Here is a 17,524-nt window from a genome sequence, read left to right on the forward strand (position 1 = left end):
CCCCGTCTGCAGTCTGCTCCACTCACTCTCTGGCAAACCATACCGCCGCCGTCCAATCCGACTTCACCCACAACAAGCAAAGTAACTCGAATCTCTCGATGCGGTGACACTACCGGGACGAGCAGCATACCTTCCCACGTGGCTCAGACGAGATCGAGGAGGATGCGTGCGCGGATCGTCAGCTTCCGGCTTTTGATTTCGTCCACCTGTCTCACCTTGTCGGACCATCTCCGGTCCGACGTGGACTAGATAGCCCGTTGCTTACCGCCATTTTCTCCACGTCACCCCCGAAACCCGACCCTGAGCTCTTTCTTTCTCTTTGACGCCTCCGGCTCAGGCGATCTCTGTATCGCCTTCCTCCCGGCTTCTCGGTCCACGTCCAGGCGTCCAGCCCTGCTTACGCTTCCCGAGCGGAGCTCCTCGCCCACAGCCAAGGCAAGAGCGGAAAGGAGGAGCCCTTCGCCCACCTGATTTAGTTTTCTCAAACCCAGTTTTCAGCCGCCCTCTTCCTAGCTGGAATTTTCTTTTCTAGTCTCTAGTTGGTCGGATCTTCGGAAATGGGTTTCCCCGTCTTGATTGTGGGTTTCTCCGCTCCGATCGAAGGCGGAGCTACCCAAAATCCGCCACCTTTGTTGTTTTCTATGTGTTGGTTGAGGCCGTCAGTTATTTTCATAAATTGCTGCTTCTTTATGATCCTTTTTCTTGGTTTTTGGTTCGCACAATCTCTTAGTTGGTGGATCGTTGTTCTTTTTGGTATTTCTGGATGATGAGTTGCTAGTTTTTGTTATTTTGGGATCTGAATCAGCGGATTTTTTTTTGCTTTTAACTATACAAATCAAATAACTTCTTTTTCCCAATTAATTTACTTTGTTATAAATTTGTTGGATTTTAAGGTAGCTCAGTGTGGTATTCGGAGTGTTTGGTTTTATATACCTCGATATTGATGGATTATTCTTCATCTTCATAGTCCTGATGGCAAAAATGATTATTCTACTCTCAGAGATGCGGTTCTCAGCAGAAAGATGCTCCCATTTCTTCGTTGGATAGCCGAGAGAATACCATTGATTCAGCATAGCGCCATTATCAATCTCTTCGAGTCCAGATGACGGGAGGTGTGAATCAATTGAGCCCCGGCGAGGGCATGAATAAGGAACCTGCGAGAAGCGATCACCAGGTTCAAGATGAGCTGAAGGAAGTTGGCGATGCCACTCCTGGAGAAGGTCAAGAACTGTCGGACGAGGATGAGTCGAAGGTCAACGAGGTGGCCGAGGATTTGAAAACCAACCCGATAAGGGATGCTGCACAATCGGCACAACAGCCTGGTGGTCCCCATAAGCAGCAGCCACCGCCAGCAGGTCCAGTCATACGTTGGGAGAGGTTTCTCCCGATTAGAACTCTCAAGGTTTTGCTGGTCGAGAACGATGATTCCACCCGCCAAGTTGTCAGCGCGTTGCTCCGTAACTGCAGCTATGAAGGTAAAATATAGTTTCTTCTTATCTCACATCAGTGCAAAATATTATTGCTAACTGTGTCCAATTCAATCCTTTTCTAGTTGCTGAAATTATCATGCTAAAAAGAATCAATCGTCATCCTCAGTCTTCAGATAATTTTAGAGTTTAAATCGTCGATGTAAGATGAATTTGAAGTTGTTGGTAAGCCTGATTTTGCTAAAACACTAGTTTCTACATTTAGGTAGTTATGTATTCTTGGGCCAATTATATACAAAACCCCACTATATAATTTTTGTTGCTTCATTCATTACAGTTTGGAGATATTTTAGGTGGATGCCATTTGTAGTCGCTTCAAATGCTTGCTTTCTTATTTTAGTCTCTTTAACCAGATCAAGGATGTGGGGGCAAATTGTCGTTCCTGAAATGGGAATAAGTCTTGCATTCCCATACGGCTTTGCTGAACCCCCTTGAGATACTGACATCTTTAAGAATTATTAGTCTTGTTTTATTTAAGATGAATAATCGTGGTATTCAAGTGTTTGGTGCCATTATCCTATTTTAATATTCAATTTTAGGAAATCAAATTCTGTGGATCTTTTCAACATATTGTTTTCTTTTTGTAGGCCATAAGTTTGAGTGCTTTTCTTATTTTCCGTGAATGTCTGGCTTTTAGATGATACAAGTACTTCCTATCTGAAATTCTTGGGTGCATATAAATCCTGTACTGTTGATTGATTCACAGATATCTTGAGTGTTGGAGCTACTTCACAAACCAAAATGCAAGAGAACAAAACTTGAAAGGCTAGTTTTTAGATATTATATTTTTGAAATCTATTCTAAATAAACATGTTATCAAATCAGTTTACCCACTGGTTCGACCAGTAACCCTGGGATCAAGAGCTTGGCCAAGTCATAGATACCTTTAACTATGATTCTAGGTCATATTCTATTAGTTAATTAAGATTTTTTGGCTTGCTGAACCTGGTTTTGGCTCGCATATCTTAACTAAAGCTACTTTATTTTCTTACAATGTCTTGCAGATGAATATCAACTATTGATGTTGTTTTTCCTTTATTCAACAGTTACTGCTGTTTCTAATGGTCTACAAGCATGGAAAATACTGGGGGATCTGACTAATCATATTGACCTTATCTTGACTGAGGTAGTCATGCCTGGTTTGACTGGCATTGGTCTCCTATGCAAAATCATGAGCCATAAAACTTGGAAAAACATTCCTGTGATCAGTGAGTGCTCCTCTGTTATTTTTCTTCTGCATTGATGTGCGCATATTGCTTCACTTTTAAAACTTTGTGTAGTGATGTCATCAAATGATTCAATGGGAACGGTCTTTAGATGTTTATCGAAAGGCGCTGTCGACTTTTTGTTCAAACCTATCAGGAAGAATGAGCTTAAAAATCTTTGGCAGCATGTCTGGAGGAGATGCCACAGTGTAAGTTAATGTGTTCATTGGAAAAAGTCAGTAAAGATACATTAATAATCTGTAGGATTGGTGACACTATCTTCGATTATTGTTTCAAAACCTATCACTCTGGTTGACTACTTGTGTTGTGTAGGGCTTTGCCATTCTTCTATAAGAACCTTGTTTATCTATTTCAGTCCAGTGGTAGTGGAAGTGAGAGTGGCATTCAAAACCAGAAATCAGTTAAGTCAAAGAACTGTAATGATTCTGGCAATAGTAGTGACAGCAATGATGAAGAGGATGATAGTGTTGGCTTGAATGCAAGAGACGGCAGTGACATTGGTAGTAGTACTCAGGTGAATTTTCATCTAAACTCTTCAGTTCTCTTCTCAACCTTTTCATTATTGTAGGACTAAGATTTCAGGTGAATTTTCATCTAAACTCTTCAGTTCTCTTCTCAACCTTTTCATTATTGTAGGACTAAGATTATGTTTTTAAATTAGGAAATAGATATTTTATGCAAATAAGTTCAAGACTAACATTGGATGTTTTGTTGTCTCTGAATGTGTCTTTTCCTATAATCTGCTACTCTTCAAAAGTTTAAATGGTTATCTGCTTTTTTTCTTATTCACAAAATCTAGCAGCCTATCGACCTGTATATACTACATAGCTGTACTTGTTGGCTATCTACCAACTTTCTTATTTCTCCTGTTCAAATGACATATTGATACTCTTTTCGTGAGATTTGTTTCATAGGTATCCGAAGTATTACTATGGCTATCATTGAGAATCTCAGATGTAGCATAACTGTCCATTTTTTAAACAACTTTTAAGTATTATAGCACTATGTTATTTATGTTTCTGTTGCTATTTCTTAAATCAGCAGCTGCTATCTTCATGTAAACTACAATATGATTTCATAGCTGAATTGGCTGATAGCTAGCAGGCTCATTAAGGTGTCACACTAGTTTCCAGTCTTCTTGAACTATCTGGTAAATGAAGGTGGAAAATAGTGATTGCTAGTATGATTGTGAGTCCACTAGACTTGAATGATAAAACTACGCGAAATGTACGCTCAGAGTGATACTAGGGATAGGACAACCAATGACAGGATTATTCACTGGATCTAACAAAAAAGATGTCTTTTGAGAACTTCAGTATTAGTTAACAGTGTCAAAATTGTTCACTTGTGTGTGATCTGTGTACCTTATAACTACTGGCGATTTTGTCACTGAATTCCCATGATGCTCTAATGGTTCTAGGATTTCATTTGTAAAAGAAAAGAAAGCAAACTAACCCCATTGAGCAAGCAGCCAGTATTAAGGTGGATGGAGAATCCGATGGTTTATACATCAGGAATGATTATCACCAAGGCTGGACCTGGAGAAGGGACAAGGATTGGATTATTTATCCAGGTCCTGCAGTAGGAGTTGGCCAGTGGGACATTCCTTCACTAGTTCAGTGAGGCGTGATAAAACATAGAAATATCAGAATATCACAAATGAAGGAGAAAAGTAGTATTCTTAACTAATAGATAAGAGGGGCATCTTGTGATTTTTTCCTCATCATTTTTTCTTGTATATTAATGGGTGTTTTTTCCCTTTTTATGACTGTTATATTTTTGCCTGATATTGTGAAAAGGATTAGGGGATACGTTAAATTGGCACAGGCACAAATCAAAATTCAAGTCGACTTGCATATGCAAATGAGAATTCACCATGTCAGTCCAATCAAAGTAGGTTAATTTGTTTGATAACAAAAAACGTATAATGTTTTACTACACGGTCTAGTAAGAGTCATTGAGTAAGGCCCGTGTAGATCCAATAATAGTATGATATCAGTAGATGATTGAATGACACTTAGCCATTTTTTTTGTCACAGGATACTGAAGTTAAGAAAAATAAGACCTTTTCTCTTCTGGGATATGTAACGATTTTGATGCATCATCAACTGGATATCCATTTAACAAGAAAAGGATGCCTTCTATAGACTAAATCTTTTTTGCCACTTTCCTATATCATTTGTCAAATAAATGTTTTCATATGAGTGATGGAAATTGGAAACGACTTTTTTTTTTTCACTTGGTCATGCAGAGTTCTTGGACAAAACGTGCAGCAGAAGTTGACAGCCCCCAGCCTATGTCTAATTCTGATCAGTCAGCGGATCCACCTGATAGTACATGTGCCCTGGTGATTCACCCTGCAACTGGAACCTTCTGCAAAGATCAGGTTCCTAAACATTTGAAGGGAGAGAAACAGGGCAAAAAGAAACTTTCTGGTAAGCCAAGATCTCTTAAATTGATTAATTTATCGTGCTCTGTTTGGAGCTGTTAATGATTGCGTGGGAAAAGTCTTGGAGATAGGATTACACACAAATTCAGAAATCCAAAGTGAATATCATCGAAATGAGCAAGATTTTACCAAACTTGCTGAAACAAAGGTGGAAAAATTATCTGAAAAGGAATCTAAGAATGAGGGTTGCATGGGTACTCTTCAGAACAATGGTTTGGATGTGTCAAGTGCTCAAGTTGCTGCTAGATTAGGCAATCAAACAATAACTAGAGATATTCAGTCTCCCAGTTGGTTCTCCAAGATCTCAGAAGCTCAAGATAGGACCTCAATAGATTTACCCTCTGTTGAACTGAGTTTAAAGAGGCTGAGATCAATTGTTGAGGGTGCAACTGCAACTCAAGATGATCGCAATGTTCTAAGGCGCTCGGATTTATCTGCATTTTCAAGGTTCAGAAAATGAGAATACTTTTAAACATTATTATTATTCATTGTTTGCTTAAAATATAGTAATCAAACTGCTCCAACACTGTGCTAGGTATCACACATCTGCTGTTCCTAATCAAGCTCCTAGTGGATGTGGCAGAAGCTGCTACCCGATTGATAACAGCTCGGAAGCAACTAAGACAGAGTCTAATATTATATCTGGTTCAAATGTGGCTCCCTTGAAGCAAGGTTCCGATGGCAGCCGTAACAAGGAGGATATGGGTTCCACAACGAAGAACTGCATGAAACCAGCAGCACACAAAGATAAGGCATCATCTGCACCAATAATCAAGTGCACACAGACCTCATCTTTCCATCCTGTTCAGTTTCTAGCTTTGGGGAGCCGGGAACCTGTACAAGAAAATTGGGAGAATGTAACAGCAGCATCAGCAACAGGACAACCAAGGGAGGCTCAGCATCAAGTCCCGGCACAACATCACCATCACCACCACTATCATCATCATCATTACCACCATGTTCAAAGTGTGCAGCACAAGACGCAGCAGTCACAGAATCAGAATGATACACCACCTAAGAATAGGGCAGGAGCAGCACCACAATGTTGCGGGTCATCTGATGTGTTTAGCGGGCGATTTGAGGGAAATGCAGCTAACTATAGCATCAGTGGAAGCAACTCAGGTAGCAATCACTGCAGCAATGGGAAAAATGGAAGTAACGGTGCTGTACATGCAGGAGGAATCAATATTGAGGGTGCTAATGGTAGTGCAGGACAGAGTGGCCTAGGAAACAGAAACGGAAGTGGAAGCGGCAACGGTAGTGGTGTAGACCAAAACAGGTTTGCTCAAAGAGAGGTCGCCTTGAAGAAGTTTCGTCTGAAAAGAAAAGAAAGGAACTTCGGGAAGAAGGTACTTAACTTTTTCGTTTTTAGCTTTAACGAGTAATCAATGTGAAACATCTGAATTCAATGCGATTTCAAATTAGAACTATCCAGAGCAGACTGATTGGAACACAAATATCTTATTCCAGTCAATCCTGCATTCCAGTTAGTAAGCAAAAACGAAATAAGTACCAACTGAAAGCGAGTGAAATAAGGAAGGGCCAAGGAAAGTGGACTTGCAGTAGGTTGATATGCCATCTGGACCTCATTGGTTTTCTATTGCTGAATAGTGGCAAAGATAATATGACAGAAATATAGGCTCTTGAAAATGTTGTCACCTAGTGATCATTAATGTTTTAGGACAAAAATTACTCGAACATACACCTCCATAGTGAGACAAGCTTATTAGAAGCCTCATCTCACAACCCAAGCAGACTGTTTCTGAATCTTCCATTCACTCAGAACGACTTCATCTGTTACGGGCTGTTACCACGTGATATTAACATAGTTTATCCTCTTTAATTTATTGTTTCGCAGTTCACACAGCAATCCTTGATGCGCAGGTTCGCTACCAGAGCAGGAAGAGACTAGCAGAGCAGCGGCCGCGCGTGCGTGGCCAATTCGTCCGACAAGCTACGCATCAACAGACTGGCCAAGATGCTGATAGATAACCCAGCTAATATACGTAATCGCAACATGTTAGTACTTAGTATGTGTTTTCTTGATTTTGAACAGTTAGTTGAAGGATATCTTAAGAATATACATGGATTGAATAAACTGGAAGACTTGTGCCACGTTAGTTTATCAACTTCCTGAATACTTTTGGGGTATCTTTAAGCTATATTTTCTACAAAACTATAAATGTTTCATTACCTGGAATTACTACTTATGATTACAAAGTTTCTAGCAGATGTTATGAGTTGGTAGTCGCCAACATATATGCTAATTTTCAGTTGAATGTAAATGTGGCTTGTCTAGGCAAATATAAAAATAATAATAAAAAAAATTAAATTGATGTGAAGGGAGCTTCATGTGAAAAACTAAAAGCATAGTTTAGGTAAGGTGTCTAAAGCGCGATAAAGCAAAATTTCAAAGGCAACATTTAAGTGGCCCTAATGCTATGGGTAAATTGTAATAGCTTTTACAAAATAAAGAAAAAAAGACCATTAAAGTTAACGGGAATTTTCGGGGTAAAAGTTTACTTTAATTTTTTAGAATATTTGATGTGATAAAAATGATGAACAAAAAAATTCTTTAGTAATAAAAATATTAATATTTTTAGAAAGTATCTAATTTAAAAATAAATAAATGGTATTTCTGAGAAATTTTGAATTGAATTAGTAAACTGATCGATAGAGCTGGAACAAAATGGAGAAATTAGAGATAAATTTTAAATTGAAATTAACAATATAAAAAATATATATTTATTTTCTATAAAATTTTATATAAAAATAGAATATAAAAATTCATAGTAAAATCATGAATGTAATAATTGCGATAAAAAGCCTTATAATATTATACAATTAATCATTATTCATTAAAATGACAATTCAAATAGAACAGAATACTACTTAATTAATAATTACAAATGTTATAAGAACAAGAAATATACGTGATTAATATTACTAAACCCCTTGGTTAACCAATTCAGTAGCATAAACCTGCCCATGCTCTCTCTTCTTATCCTCCTCGTCCTCTTCAAAGTGATCAGATCTTACGTTCATGGTCAGCATGAGGCAAACGAGCCACAAGATGGCAGCATCAAGGGCGAGAAAAGCTGCGCCGCCAAACATGCCGGTCTTCGCCGTAGGACACTGCGTCGTGAGAACGAAGTGAACGTTGCGCTTTCGGTGTAGGCCTTCAGTAACGACAGTCCATATCAAGAACGCAAAGGCTAGAGTTGACACAATCCTGAAACAGGACGATAACGAGTTAGTGACTACAGATCTGATGTCTACACGTACAGTAAGAAAGAAGAGAGAACTTACTCAGCGATCACAAAGAATACGAATAAGGTGAAGTAGCCAAACAAGACATTGCTTGAAACAGCCTTCCCTTTGTAGGGGAAGAACACAGCGACGTGGCCAGCGATGATCGTAAAAACTAGAGCAACGGCTGACAAAGCCCCAGCGAGCACTGTCATATCACTTGGGAATTTGCAGATCACAACGCCCTTTCCTTGAATTGGAGTTCCAAACGGAGGCTGTAAAATGAATACGCTAAATGAGATGCTAAACCTTAATACTAAAGAATCTAATTCCAAGAGATCGATATTTGAGAGAAAGAGAGAGAGGGAAAAAAACCTTTTTGTTCTCTGCAACAATAGCCAATATGAAGGACAAGAAACCTAGGAGAGTCACAAAGGATCCGATCTTTACAGTTTGATCGAAGGCCATTGCTGTTCGCAGGTTATAGATCAAATCCCCGGCGCCTTCAACCCTAGATTTCCACAAGAAAAATTGAAAGAAGAATGCAAATTTTATAGAAAAAAATGACTAGTAGGATTTAAACCTGCTTAGAATTATAAGAATTTGTTGCCTAGGTGTCCTTTGAAAACATCCAAAATAAGTGCCCAATAAATAGGAGATGAGCTGGATTGGGATAAAATCTTTGATTTTTTTTTTGCTGGATAATATCTTTGATTTTTTCGACTAGCTAAATTTGGATAATATCTTTGTTTTTTTTTTTTGATAATACGATTTTTTAGATTCTGGATAAAGCAAGAAAGGTTCCACGCAAGTAAATCAAATAAATAGATTTAACCAATCAAATTTAAAAATTAGATTTAGTTATTTTAGAATTTAAATTTTATTTTTTAATTTGATTAATTCACTTTGATGTTGATTTTAACATTTTTTATCCGATTAAATCAAATAAATTAAATTATTCAAATTAATTAAAATAAAAAATAACTGATAAATTCTTGATTTTTTTTCGTTTAGCGATTCTCACGCCAACGAAACCATCATTGACAATGGATAAGGCATGAAAGGTTCCACCCATGAGATGAATAAAAGTTCAATTAAATCAATTAAATCGATTAAATTTAAAAATTCAATTTAATTATTTTAGAATTTTATTTTTTTAATTAATTATTTGGTTTCAATTTTAAAATTTCTTTTTCAATTAAATTGAATAAATCAAATTAATTAGAATAAAAAATAATCAATAAATTTTTAAATAAATGAATTTATAAATCGTGAATTGATTAAATCTCTAACTAATTAGTTAATAATAAAAAAACTAAACTGATGTGAAGGGAGCTTCGTGTGAAAAACATAGTTTACGTAAGGTGTCTAAAGTGGGATAAAGCAAAATTTCAATGGCAACATGAAAAGGGGCCCTAATGCTATGGGTAAATTATAATTGCTTTCACAAAATAAAGAAAAAAAAGACCACTAAAATTAAGGGGGAATTTTTATATTTAATTTTTTTAATAATATTTGATGTGATAAAAATGATGATGAACAAAAAAAATTCTTTAGTCATAAAAATATTAATATTTTTAAGGAAAACTATGTCCTTTAGAAAGTATCTAATTTAAAAATAAATAAATGGCATTTTCGAGAAAGCTTGAATCAGCAAACTGATCGATAGAGCTGGAATAAAACGGAATTAACAATATAAAAAATATTTATTTTCTATAAAATTTTACATAAAAATAGAACATAGAAATTCATAGTAAAATCATGAATGTAATAAGTGCGATAAAAAGCCTTATAATATTATACAATTAATCATTATTCATTAAGATGATAATTCAAAGAGAGCACATGGTACACGATGCTACTTAATTAGTAATTACAAATGTTATAAGAGCAGAAATGCACGTGATTAATATTGCTAAGCCCCTTGGTTAACCAATTCAGTAGCATAAACCTGCCCATACTCTCTCTTCTTATCCTCCTCCTCCTCTTCAAAGTGATCAGATCTTACGTTCATGGTCAGCATGAGGCAAACGAGCCACAAGATGGCCGCATCAAGGGCAAGAAAAGCTGCGCCGCCAAACATACCGGTCTTCGCCGTAGGACACTGCGTCGTGAGATCGAAGTGAACGTTGCGCTTTCGGTGTAAGCCTTCAGTAACGACAGTCCATATCAAGAACGCAAAGGCTAGAGTTGACACAATCCTGAAACAAGACGATAAGAAGTTAGTGACTACAGAACTGATGTCCACACAGTAAGAAAGAAGAGAGTACTCACTCAGCGATCACAAAGAATACGAATAAGGTGGAGTAGCCAAACAAGACATTGTTTGAAACAGCTTTCCCTTTGTAGGGGAAGAACACAGCGACGTGCCCTGCGATGATCGTAAAAACTAGAGCAACGACTGACAAAGCCCCAACGAGCACTGTCATATCGCTTGGGAATTTGCAGATCACAACGCCCTTTCCTTGAATTGGAGTTCCAAACGGAGGCTGTAAAATGAATTCGCTAACTGAAATGCTCTAAAGAATCTAATTCCAAGAGAGATGTCAGAGAGAAAGAGAGAGAGGGAAAAAACCTTTTTGTTCTCTGCAACAATAGCCAATATGAAGGACAAGAAACCTAGAAGAGTCACAAAGGATCCGATCTTTCCAGTTTGCTCCAAGGCCATTGCTGTTCGCGAGGTTATAGATCAAATCCGGGCTTCAACCTTGAGATTTCCACAAGAAAAAGTGAAGAAGAATGTAAAGTTTAGAGAAAAAAAGATTGATTAGTAGGGTTTAGACCTTCTGAGAATTCTAAGAATTTGTTGCCTTTGTATCTTTGTGAATGTGTTGCATATATATCGTTGGAGGTGATCCAAAATAAGTGCGCAATAAATAGGAGACGAGCTGGATTTCGATTCTGACGTTAACGAAACCACTATTGACAGCGGATAAGACAGGAAGGTTTCCACCCAAGCAATAAGCTAATAACTTCCTTGTTCTAAAATATTCAAAGAAGGAAATTTTTTATTATTTATTCAATCATTTGGTGTAGTTTACATCTTTATATGGTTAATATTTATATATTTTTTTTGTTTCCAAATGTGATGGAAATGATAAGAAACAACATTAAATGAATTCCTTGTGAAAACTACAATTTTTTTTATTACCAAGGTATCCAATTTATTGCTTCATATATACTTTTAATCTTTTATGCTATATTTTAAATGACTAGTTGTTATTCTTGCATATATGCATCTATGCAATATAATTCCCCAATAAATAATTTTTAAAAAAGGTATTTAAACAATCATAGATTGCCTATATTTTTAGAAATCAACAATTGGTAGCGTGTGTGTACATTCCAATTCTTTCCTCTTTAAAGGTGTAACATAAATTCATTGTATCGAGCAAGTTTGAAAGTAATTATTTTTTTAAAAAAATACAATTAAATTGTTTAAAGTGATGCGAAAATAAGAATTTATAATATCTAAAATAAATTTTGTTTATATGGTAATAATTTAATTAATTGCTCAATAGATTATTATTTATTTGAGAAACTACTTTTAAAAATATGATACTTGACAAAAATAAATAAACATTTTAAGATATTTTTAAAATGATTTTAAATTAAATAATGTAAAATTTAAAATCATCCAAATATTAAATTTCTAATTATTCATACTATTTTTATGCTACTCTCTATTTGTCCTTTGATTTATTGTCCAATGTGCCTTTTAAGCTAAATTACTAATACCTAATTTTGTGTATTGCTATGTTTAAACTGAAGGGCGTATAAGTATCACATGCATCTATAATGAATCAATAATTCTTTCATGCATTATGATCAGATTGTCTCACGCGATCTGAAAGAAAAGTAAATCATGGAGCTTTTGTTCGATACAACGATCCTCTACATGGGATCAATGAACTAACGAAACATTCTAGACACATTGAATTAGATCGACCTCATGATCTAATGTAACAACTAATGCAAGTGTCAACTGTGCCCGTCCATGGGGACAACACCAAATGTGTTACCTCACCATATAAAGAAGAGAAACATTTGATTCGCTTCTCATCAACACGTGGCCAACCCCTTTAGTCAAGCTGGTTGACCCATGCATGGTCAACATGTGTCACGTGGCTACCTAGCAGCCTTAGCATTTGGTGCCACATGGGCCAGCGACGTCCACGGTCGCGCCGGCCTCGCCGCCCATTTAAAAATTTTCCCATCTAATTATTTTACGCCCCATGCAGTCATGCGCTCAGCTTACCTGTACCCTTTGACTTCCATGTCCATTGACTTCTATTGTGTGCTCCTAACATAAGCTCACGTCGCAATGTCGTCCTGTCTCTTCACAAAATATCCTTCAATACTAACTTGTTGTAATTCTTATCCACTTGACAAATTATTGATTCAATTTTTTTGGATTCGTCTATAATCAAATCCAAAAAGACTTTAGGTAGAAAGCTAATTTTAAGAATCTTCCATTTGAATGAAATTACATATAGGCCGGAAATAATTTATTGAAATTTGCCAAAAGAGTATTGCATCAAAAAAATTAGCTAGCTTTTAATTTCAAACCTTTCATATTGAAATAAGATCAGATTTATTTAGCAACACCTTTCAACGAATGTACAAATACAATTAACTTGTTGTAGTTTGTCAAGATGAAGATGTAGATTCCCTTCGTGTTCAAAGGAACTACTCGACTTGAAAATCGATATGAGAGGCTTTTTAGTAGGAGTTTCATCTGAATTTTCATAGTATCGATCAGTGATGCTAAATCATGATCGCTTCTAAATCCAAGATGCAAGAAAACTTCGAACCGGTAATTGTGTGTAATTTTTTTCTCCATTTCACGCACAGATTCATCTTAAATTCACGGTTATCTTATCCAGTGGTTCCTGAACAGCAGCTAGCAGAGACGAAGCAAAGCCGTCTCTGACCCACCATCATTCATCTCCGAGCTAGCTATTCCTCACAGCCTCTCCCCCCTTCCCCTCTGTTGGGCTGCTCCCCGATCGATCATCATCCTGCACATGATCCCACATTCCAATACGAACAGTAATGGAGCAAAGAGCCCAAACCAGTCCCTGCATGTGTTTCACCGCTTCTCTTCCCCTCAACCATCTCAATCATTGCCCTGGAGCATCCCTGAAAAGAATGCCGGGCACGCTGCAGTCTTAGCCTGGTCAAGGCTGCTGCCGGGGCACCAGGTATTTGTCGAATTGCCTCAGCGAGGTCAAAGGCTGCAGTCCAATGCCAAGTGGCCCCCGAAGTGCCAGTTCCGTGAATTAATTAATTAGTATCTGCTGGCTTCCATGCAGCTTTGAGTTCGGGCTACGAGGAACAGCTCCTCAGCCTGCACCTTCCCCCATGACGACGACCCGGAAGAGCTCCCATTGCTTGTCTCTACTGCTTGGTTATCGACGTCGAGCTGCACGGAGAAGAGGGAGTAAACTGGGCGGTGGTCGGAGAACCGCGACTCGCCTCTCACGTACCACATTTGCTTCATCCCCTTCCCTCGCCACAAGATACGGTCGCACCTGTTGTATATCAATTAACTCTAATTAACGTTAATCTATTTTCTTCTTAAACATAAACATTTCACAAAAGGCACCCTTTTAATCTATCTGATAAAGTGCTTTAGAAAAAAAGAGAGAAAAAGGGTGTGTTAATTGACGAACAGATGGCGGCAGATCGAGACTCCAAGTTTTCAAACATACACATGTCCAACTAAGCCAGGATTATTGCAGGTTAATTAATCATAATAAAGTTGGTCGGCTCAACTACTAGTGAAAGTTTGGACATCTTTCGACTCTTAATTTGATTCCTTAAACCTAACAACACCGTCGGAAATCAATGGACACAGTCAACGTTAATGGTGCGGCTACCTAAGCAATAGCTTTTAGACTGCCTAATTAGCAATGGAGTGAGATAATTAATGAAAGTGATCGGTTAAGTCATTATACGTGGAAGATTAGAGAGTTAATTACCAGGCAGGGATTCGTCTTTTCTCTCTGGATTTGGCCGGATTTACAGCGTAGATGTCAGAATTAGCCTTGTATTTGTACGTCGGAGGGAAGCTTATTCTTCCTTCTTCCCACCCTGCAAACACACCTCCATCTCTCTGTTCTATCAGTAGCTGCAATTGATATGTTGCACCAATTTAATTATGCATTAACTAAGTTTACTAATGCGTTCCTCTTAATTAATGTTATAAATTAATTACCTGGTCTCTCGCTAACAAGGCTTGCCAATTGTTCCTCTGCAACAGTGCTTGTGTCTCGATGCTACTGGAAGCCATTAATCGATAGTTGAGATCTCCAAGCCATATGATCTTGCTGCATGATCAAAATTTGAACCTAAATTAATGGGTTCTGATGCATAATTTGTCTCTTTTTTTTTTGTAAGGAAAAAAAAATGAACTTGATTACTCGTGCTTCAGTATAGTTTCTGGGGTTCGAGCTGCATTAGTCCTGTGAGAATGTAGAAATTTGGTCCTCTTGATGATCTCCATCACGTCGGAGTTCCGGCGAACCTCGTCGCCGTCCCTTTCCCCTGACGCTAGGTGCGTGCACACGAAGCAGAAGCTTGTTCCGTGCAGAGTCATGCTCATCGATATCGATCCCTGCATTTCATATGATGAGAAGATTTTGGGGAAGGAGATCGATGAAGAATTCACTAGTCACCTTGTTGCCCATGTAACCCATGATGCCTCTGCCGACGCAGGAGGCTTTGAGGCTGGTGATGCCGTGGGCGATGCCGGCGCGCACCCACACGCAGAGGAAGATGCCCACCATCTGCTTGCTCCCCGCTAGGCAGTACATCTCCTGTCCGGCGCTGCCGTGCCCGTCGTCGTCTCGCTCCTCTACCTCCAGCGAGAGCAAATCGGAGAAGCTGACTCTGGGCTTGATACTCCCGCCGTCGAGATCGCCGGAGGTGCAGCTGCAGGGATTTGGCTTCTCTGGGTTCAGCATCCGTCGAATGAGGGCAAGCCACCTGTTCGCTGGGCCTTTGTCCTCCGGCCCCAGGACATTGCCGGCGTTCAAAGGGACAATCTCCTGAAATCTGTTAATTCCAAAAAAAAAAAAACAAACATATACACAATATTTTAGGAAACCGAGGTGGGAATATTCAATTAATCATTAGCTGAGCTCGAATTAATCAATAAGAATCGCAATACCCGAGAACGTAGATGTCCGGCGAAGGCGTGCTGATGAGCCAATCTCTCAAGTCGAGGTCGCCGTGGGGCGGCCGCCCCCCCACGTTCCATGTGCCCACGAACACCCTGCTCCATCAGATCAATTAAACAATTTAATTCCACATTAAAAAAATGCTCTTTGTGATGAATAACGCAGGCCTCACCGCAAGCTCTCGACGGCGTGCGAGGAGCAAACCAGCATCTCCTTCCCAAAACAGGGGCGTTCGAGGCTGTCACAGCTCTCCACCAACCATCCACCTATAAATCCATAAAAGACGCCAAAAAAAAAAAAATCAAAACTTTTGAAGTTGCAGAAGTGAAATTAATGCAAGCGTTGGGCTATGATTGGGATCGAGATGGGCACCTGATGCCTCGCTGCTGCGTAGAACGCTGCCGTCCTTGTCCGAACAGCTCTTCCGCCTCTGTATTACCCCAAAACTGCCTGCTATTTGAGGCAGAAATCATAAAAGTTTCACCTTTTAATGAATGAGTGCAAAAACAGAGGAGTGCCTTACTGTTGCGGTCGCAGAACAACTCCGGGTTATTCAAGTTAAGCCATTTGCAGACAACCGTCTTCGGCCAAGAAGATGACTGAGACAACCCATTAATTAACCCGATTAATAGCGTTCGAGAGTAATAATTAGAGTATGGAGTTGAATTGTGAGAGAAAGATCTCACCTTTGGAGGCATTCGAGTCGCCTCTGATCTCATTGATGCCGGTGGGGAAGACGTAGACCAGCGTGTAGAAGAGGTTAAAAAAGTGGATGATTTTTTCGCGAGATGACGCAGTGTTGAATAGTAGAAGGCTAAAAGTATATACGGATGTGACTACAGAGAAGAGGAAGGAAGAAACAAGAAGAAACCCAGGCCATATATTTCCTCTAATTTCGCTTTTGAAACGTTGAGCAGAGAAAAAGGAGTCCACGGTCAGAATCGCTATACATACCAATCTTAAATCTCAAAAAGTCCAGAAACTAGCTTCCGCCACAGAAATCATAGAAGTTGGAGGAAGAAACCAAAACCAAAGCTTATCCTTTCCGCCATTGTTGAAAGAGTTATTTACTAAAGGAGCTTTAGTAAATTACCTTCAAATGGATAAACAGAGGGGAGAAGTGATGGCTTGGAGACGGAGTCACGGTTTCTTCTCGCTTCGCTCGTCCTCTCAGAAGCCTTCAATTTCAAACCACTAGATCGCGAGAGTGAGAGAGAAGAAGAGAGATCGGAGCGTGTGCGTGTGCGTGTGCGTTTATGAAGACGAAGGTGGTTATCTCGTCGCATGGCAACCCACGAGGGGGAGGCATTTTATCCCTTTCCCCCCTTCAATTTTCTTGGGTTGAAATTACTTCAATGCCCCTACAAAGTCCAAGAGCATCCGAACTGCTCTGAAGAAGTACCATCACGTGCATCCAATTCGATCTCATCGGACGACGGTCGAGACGTTTTCATTTGAAGTATGGTTAACGGGTCGGATCTATCTGTAAGTAAACCCGGTCAATTTGATCCTATTGAAATAATTAATAGAAGAAAGAATTATATATTCAGTTCAGAATATCACGAACTTCTTTTTCCAATAAACTCTTTTCGTGTGTGATGGAAAGGTCAAGAGTGGCCCTTTTCTCTGCCTGTTTTCCACTTTGCCAACCTTCCAAGAACCTCCAACCCTAATTTTTTTTTTTAAACTTTTTGAAAGGAGAAGTGGGGAGAATCCCACTATCGTGTTTCCATCCTACCAAATATGGTAACATTTTGTTAGTCTAAGAAAGAAAACACTTAATTCACTATATTGATCGTTCAATAATCATAATTCAAACTTTTTCGATCAATATACTCTTCGATTGTGTAATTTATTGTAGCTTTAAATTAATGTTATTCACACATGTGACAATCAATAAATCATGTTAGTTGAGAGTGGTTAATTAAA

The 17,524-nt window shown here is 38.6% G+C and overlaps 4 protein-coding genes across 6 annotated transcripts; 1 reads left to right on the top strand and 3 right to left on the bottom strand.

Annotated features, from left to right (window-relative positions):
• The first annotated feature begins 293 nt into the window (after positions 1 to 293).
• Positions 294 to 7,353, top strand: LOC141831941 (two-component response regulator-like PRR37). Of its 2 annotated transcripts, none has more exons than XM_074719387.1 (9): positions 294 to 435; positions 1,001 to 1,475; positions 2,534 to 2,695; positions 2,768 to 2,901; positions 3,069 to 3,227; positions 4,965 to 5,148; positions 5,222 to 5,609; positions 5,698 to 6,511; positions 7,021 to 7,353. In XM_074719387.1, exons 2-9 carry the CDS (start codon positions 1,103 to 1,105, stop codon positions 7,072 to 7,074), a joined length of 2,268 nt encoding a protein of 755 aa, XP_074575488.1. In that variant the 5' UTR covers positions 294 to 435; positions 1,001 to 1,102; the 3' UTR covers positions 7,075 to 7,353. The 2 variants fall into 2 exon arrangements, with proteins under 2 accessions (XP_074575488.1, XP_074575479.1); XM_074719378.1 differs by having other exon boundaries at positions 7,047 to 7,353.
• A 673-nt stretch (positions 7,354 to 8,026) lies between these two features.
• On the bottom strand, positions 8,027 to 9,020 carry LOC141831953 (uncharacterized). 2 transcript variants are annotated; one of them, XM_074719408.1, is made up of 4 exons: positions 8,999 to 9,020; positions 8,787 to 8,922; positions 8,472 to 8,686; positions 8,027 to 8,394 (listed from the first exon to the last, which is right to left on the bottom strand). In XM_074719408.1, the coding sequence occupies exons 2-4, from the start codon at positions 8,877 to 8,879 to the stop codon at positions 8,109 to 8,111; spliced, it is 594 nt and encodes a 197-aa protein (XP_074575509.1). In that variant the 5' UTR covers positions 8,880 to 8,922; positions 8,999 to 9,020; the 3' UTR covers positions 8,027 to 8,108. The 2 variants fall into 2 exon arrangements, with proteins under 2 accessions (XP_074575509.1, XP_074575501.1); XM_074719400.1 differs by having other exon boundaries at positions 8,995 to 9,020.
• Positions 9,021 to 10,315: 1,295 nt separating this feature from the next.
• LOC141814274 (uncharacterized) lies at positions 10,316 to 11,079 on the bottom strand. The gene is made up of 3 exons (XM_074702214.1): positions 10,987 to 11,079; positions 10,686 to 10,900; positions 10,316 to 10,612 (listed from the first exon to the last, which is right to left on the bottom strand). Exons 1-3 carry the CDS (start codon positions 11,077 to 11,079, stop codon positions 10,327 to 10,329), a joined length of 594 nt encoding a protein of 197 aa, XP_074558315.1. The 3' UTR covers positions 10,316 to 10,326.
• Positions 11,080 to 13,060: 1,981 nt separating this feature from the next.
• Positions 13,061 to 16,629, bottom strand: LOC141820315 (type I inositol polyphosphate 5-phosphatase 8-like). The gene is made up of 10 exons (XM_074707637.1): positions 16,282 to 16,629; positions 16,119 to 16,194; positions 15,968 to 16,045; positions 15,768 to 15,861; positions 15,586 to 15,690; positions 15,092 to 15,470; positions 14,837 to 15,030; positions 14,632 to 14,743; positions 14,396 to 14,544; positions 13,061 to 13,945 (listed from the first exon to the last, which is right to left on the bottom strand). Exons 1-10 carry the CDS (start codon positions 16,312 to 16,314, stop codon positions 13,702 to 13,704), a joined length of 1,464 nt encoding a protein of 487 aa, XP_074563738.1. The 5' UTR covers positions 16,315 to 16,629; the 3' UTR covers positions 13,061 to 13,701.
• Between the last annotated feature and the right edge of the window lie 895 nt (positions 16,630 to 17,524).

Source organism: Curcuma longa, chromosome 1, assembly GCF_044706935.1.
Source record: "Curcuma longa cultivar G26 ecotype Majalengka, Jawa Barat chromosome 1, ITB_CL_G26_1.1, whole genome shotgun sequence".
Classification (NCBI taxonomy): Eukaryota; Viridiplantae; Streptophyta; class Magnoliopsida; order Zingiberales; family Zingiberaceae; genus Curcuma; species Curcuma longa.

Excerpts from the sequence above, each read along its gene's own strand:
- LOC141831941 (XM_074719378.1), top strand. The coding sequence starts at position 1,103 with ATGACGGGAGGTGTGAATCAATTGAGCCCCGGCGAGGGCATGAATAAG. Across the intron at positions 1,476-2,533 it reads CCGTAACTGCAGCTATGAAG|TTACTGCTGTTTCTAATGGT; the intron begins GTAAAATATAGT and ends TTTATTCAACAG. Across the intron at positions 3,228-4,964 it reads ACATTGGTAGTAGTACTCAG|AGTTCTTGGACAAAACGTGC; the intron begins GTGAATTTTCAT and ends TTGGTCATGCAG.
- LOC141831953 (XM_074719408.1), bottom strand. The coding sequence starts at position 8,879 with ATGGCCTTCGATCAAACTGTAAAGATCGGATCCTTTGTGACTCTCCTA. Across the intron at positions 8,687-8,786 it reads TTGTTGCAGAGAACAAAAAG|CCTCCGTTTGGAACTCCAAT; the intron begins GTTTTTTTCCCT and ends TTCATTTTACAG. Across the intron at positions 8,395-8,471 it reads GTATTCTTTGTGATCGCTGA|GATTGTGTCAACTCTAGCCT; the intron begins GTAAGTTCTCTC and ends GTCCTGTTTCAG.
- LOC141814274 (XM_074702214.1), bottom strand. The coding sequence starts at position 11,079 with ATGGCCTTGGAGCAAACTGGAAAGATCGGATCCTTTGTGACTCTTCTA. Across the intron at positions 10,901-10,986 it reads TTGTTGCAGAGAACAAAAAG|CCTCCGTTTGGAACTCCAAT; the intron begins GTTTTTTCCCTC and ends TTCATTTTACAG. Across the intron at positions 10,613-10,685 it reads GTATTCTTTGTGATCGCTGA|GATTGTGTCAACTCTAGCCT; the intron begins GTGAGTACTCTC and ends GTCTTGTTTCAG.
- LOC141820315 (XM_074707637.1), bottom strand. The coding sequence starts at position 16,314 with ATGAGATCAGAGGCGACTCGAATGCCTCCAAAG. Across the intron at positions 16,195-16,281 it reads CGACTCGAATGCCTCCAAAG|TCATCTTCTTGGCCGAAGAC; the intron begins GTGAGATCTTTC and ends GGGTTGTCTCAG. Across the intron at positions 13,946-14,395 it reads AAAAGACGAATCCCTGCCTG|GTGCGACCGTATCTTGTGGC; the intron begins GTAATTAACTCT and ends GATATACAACAG.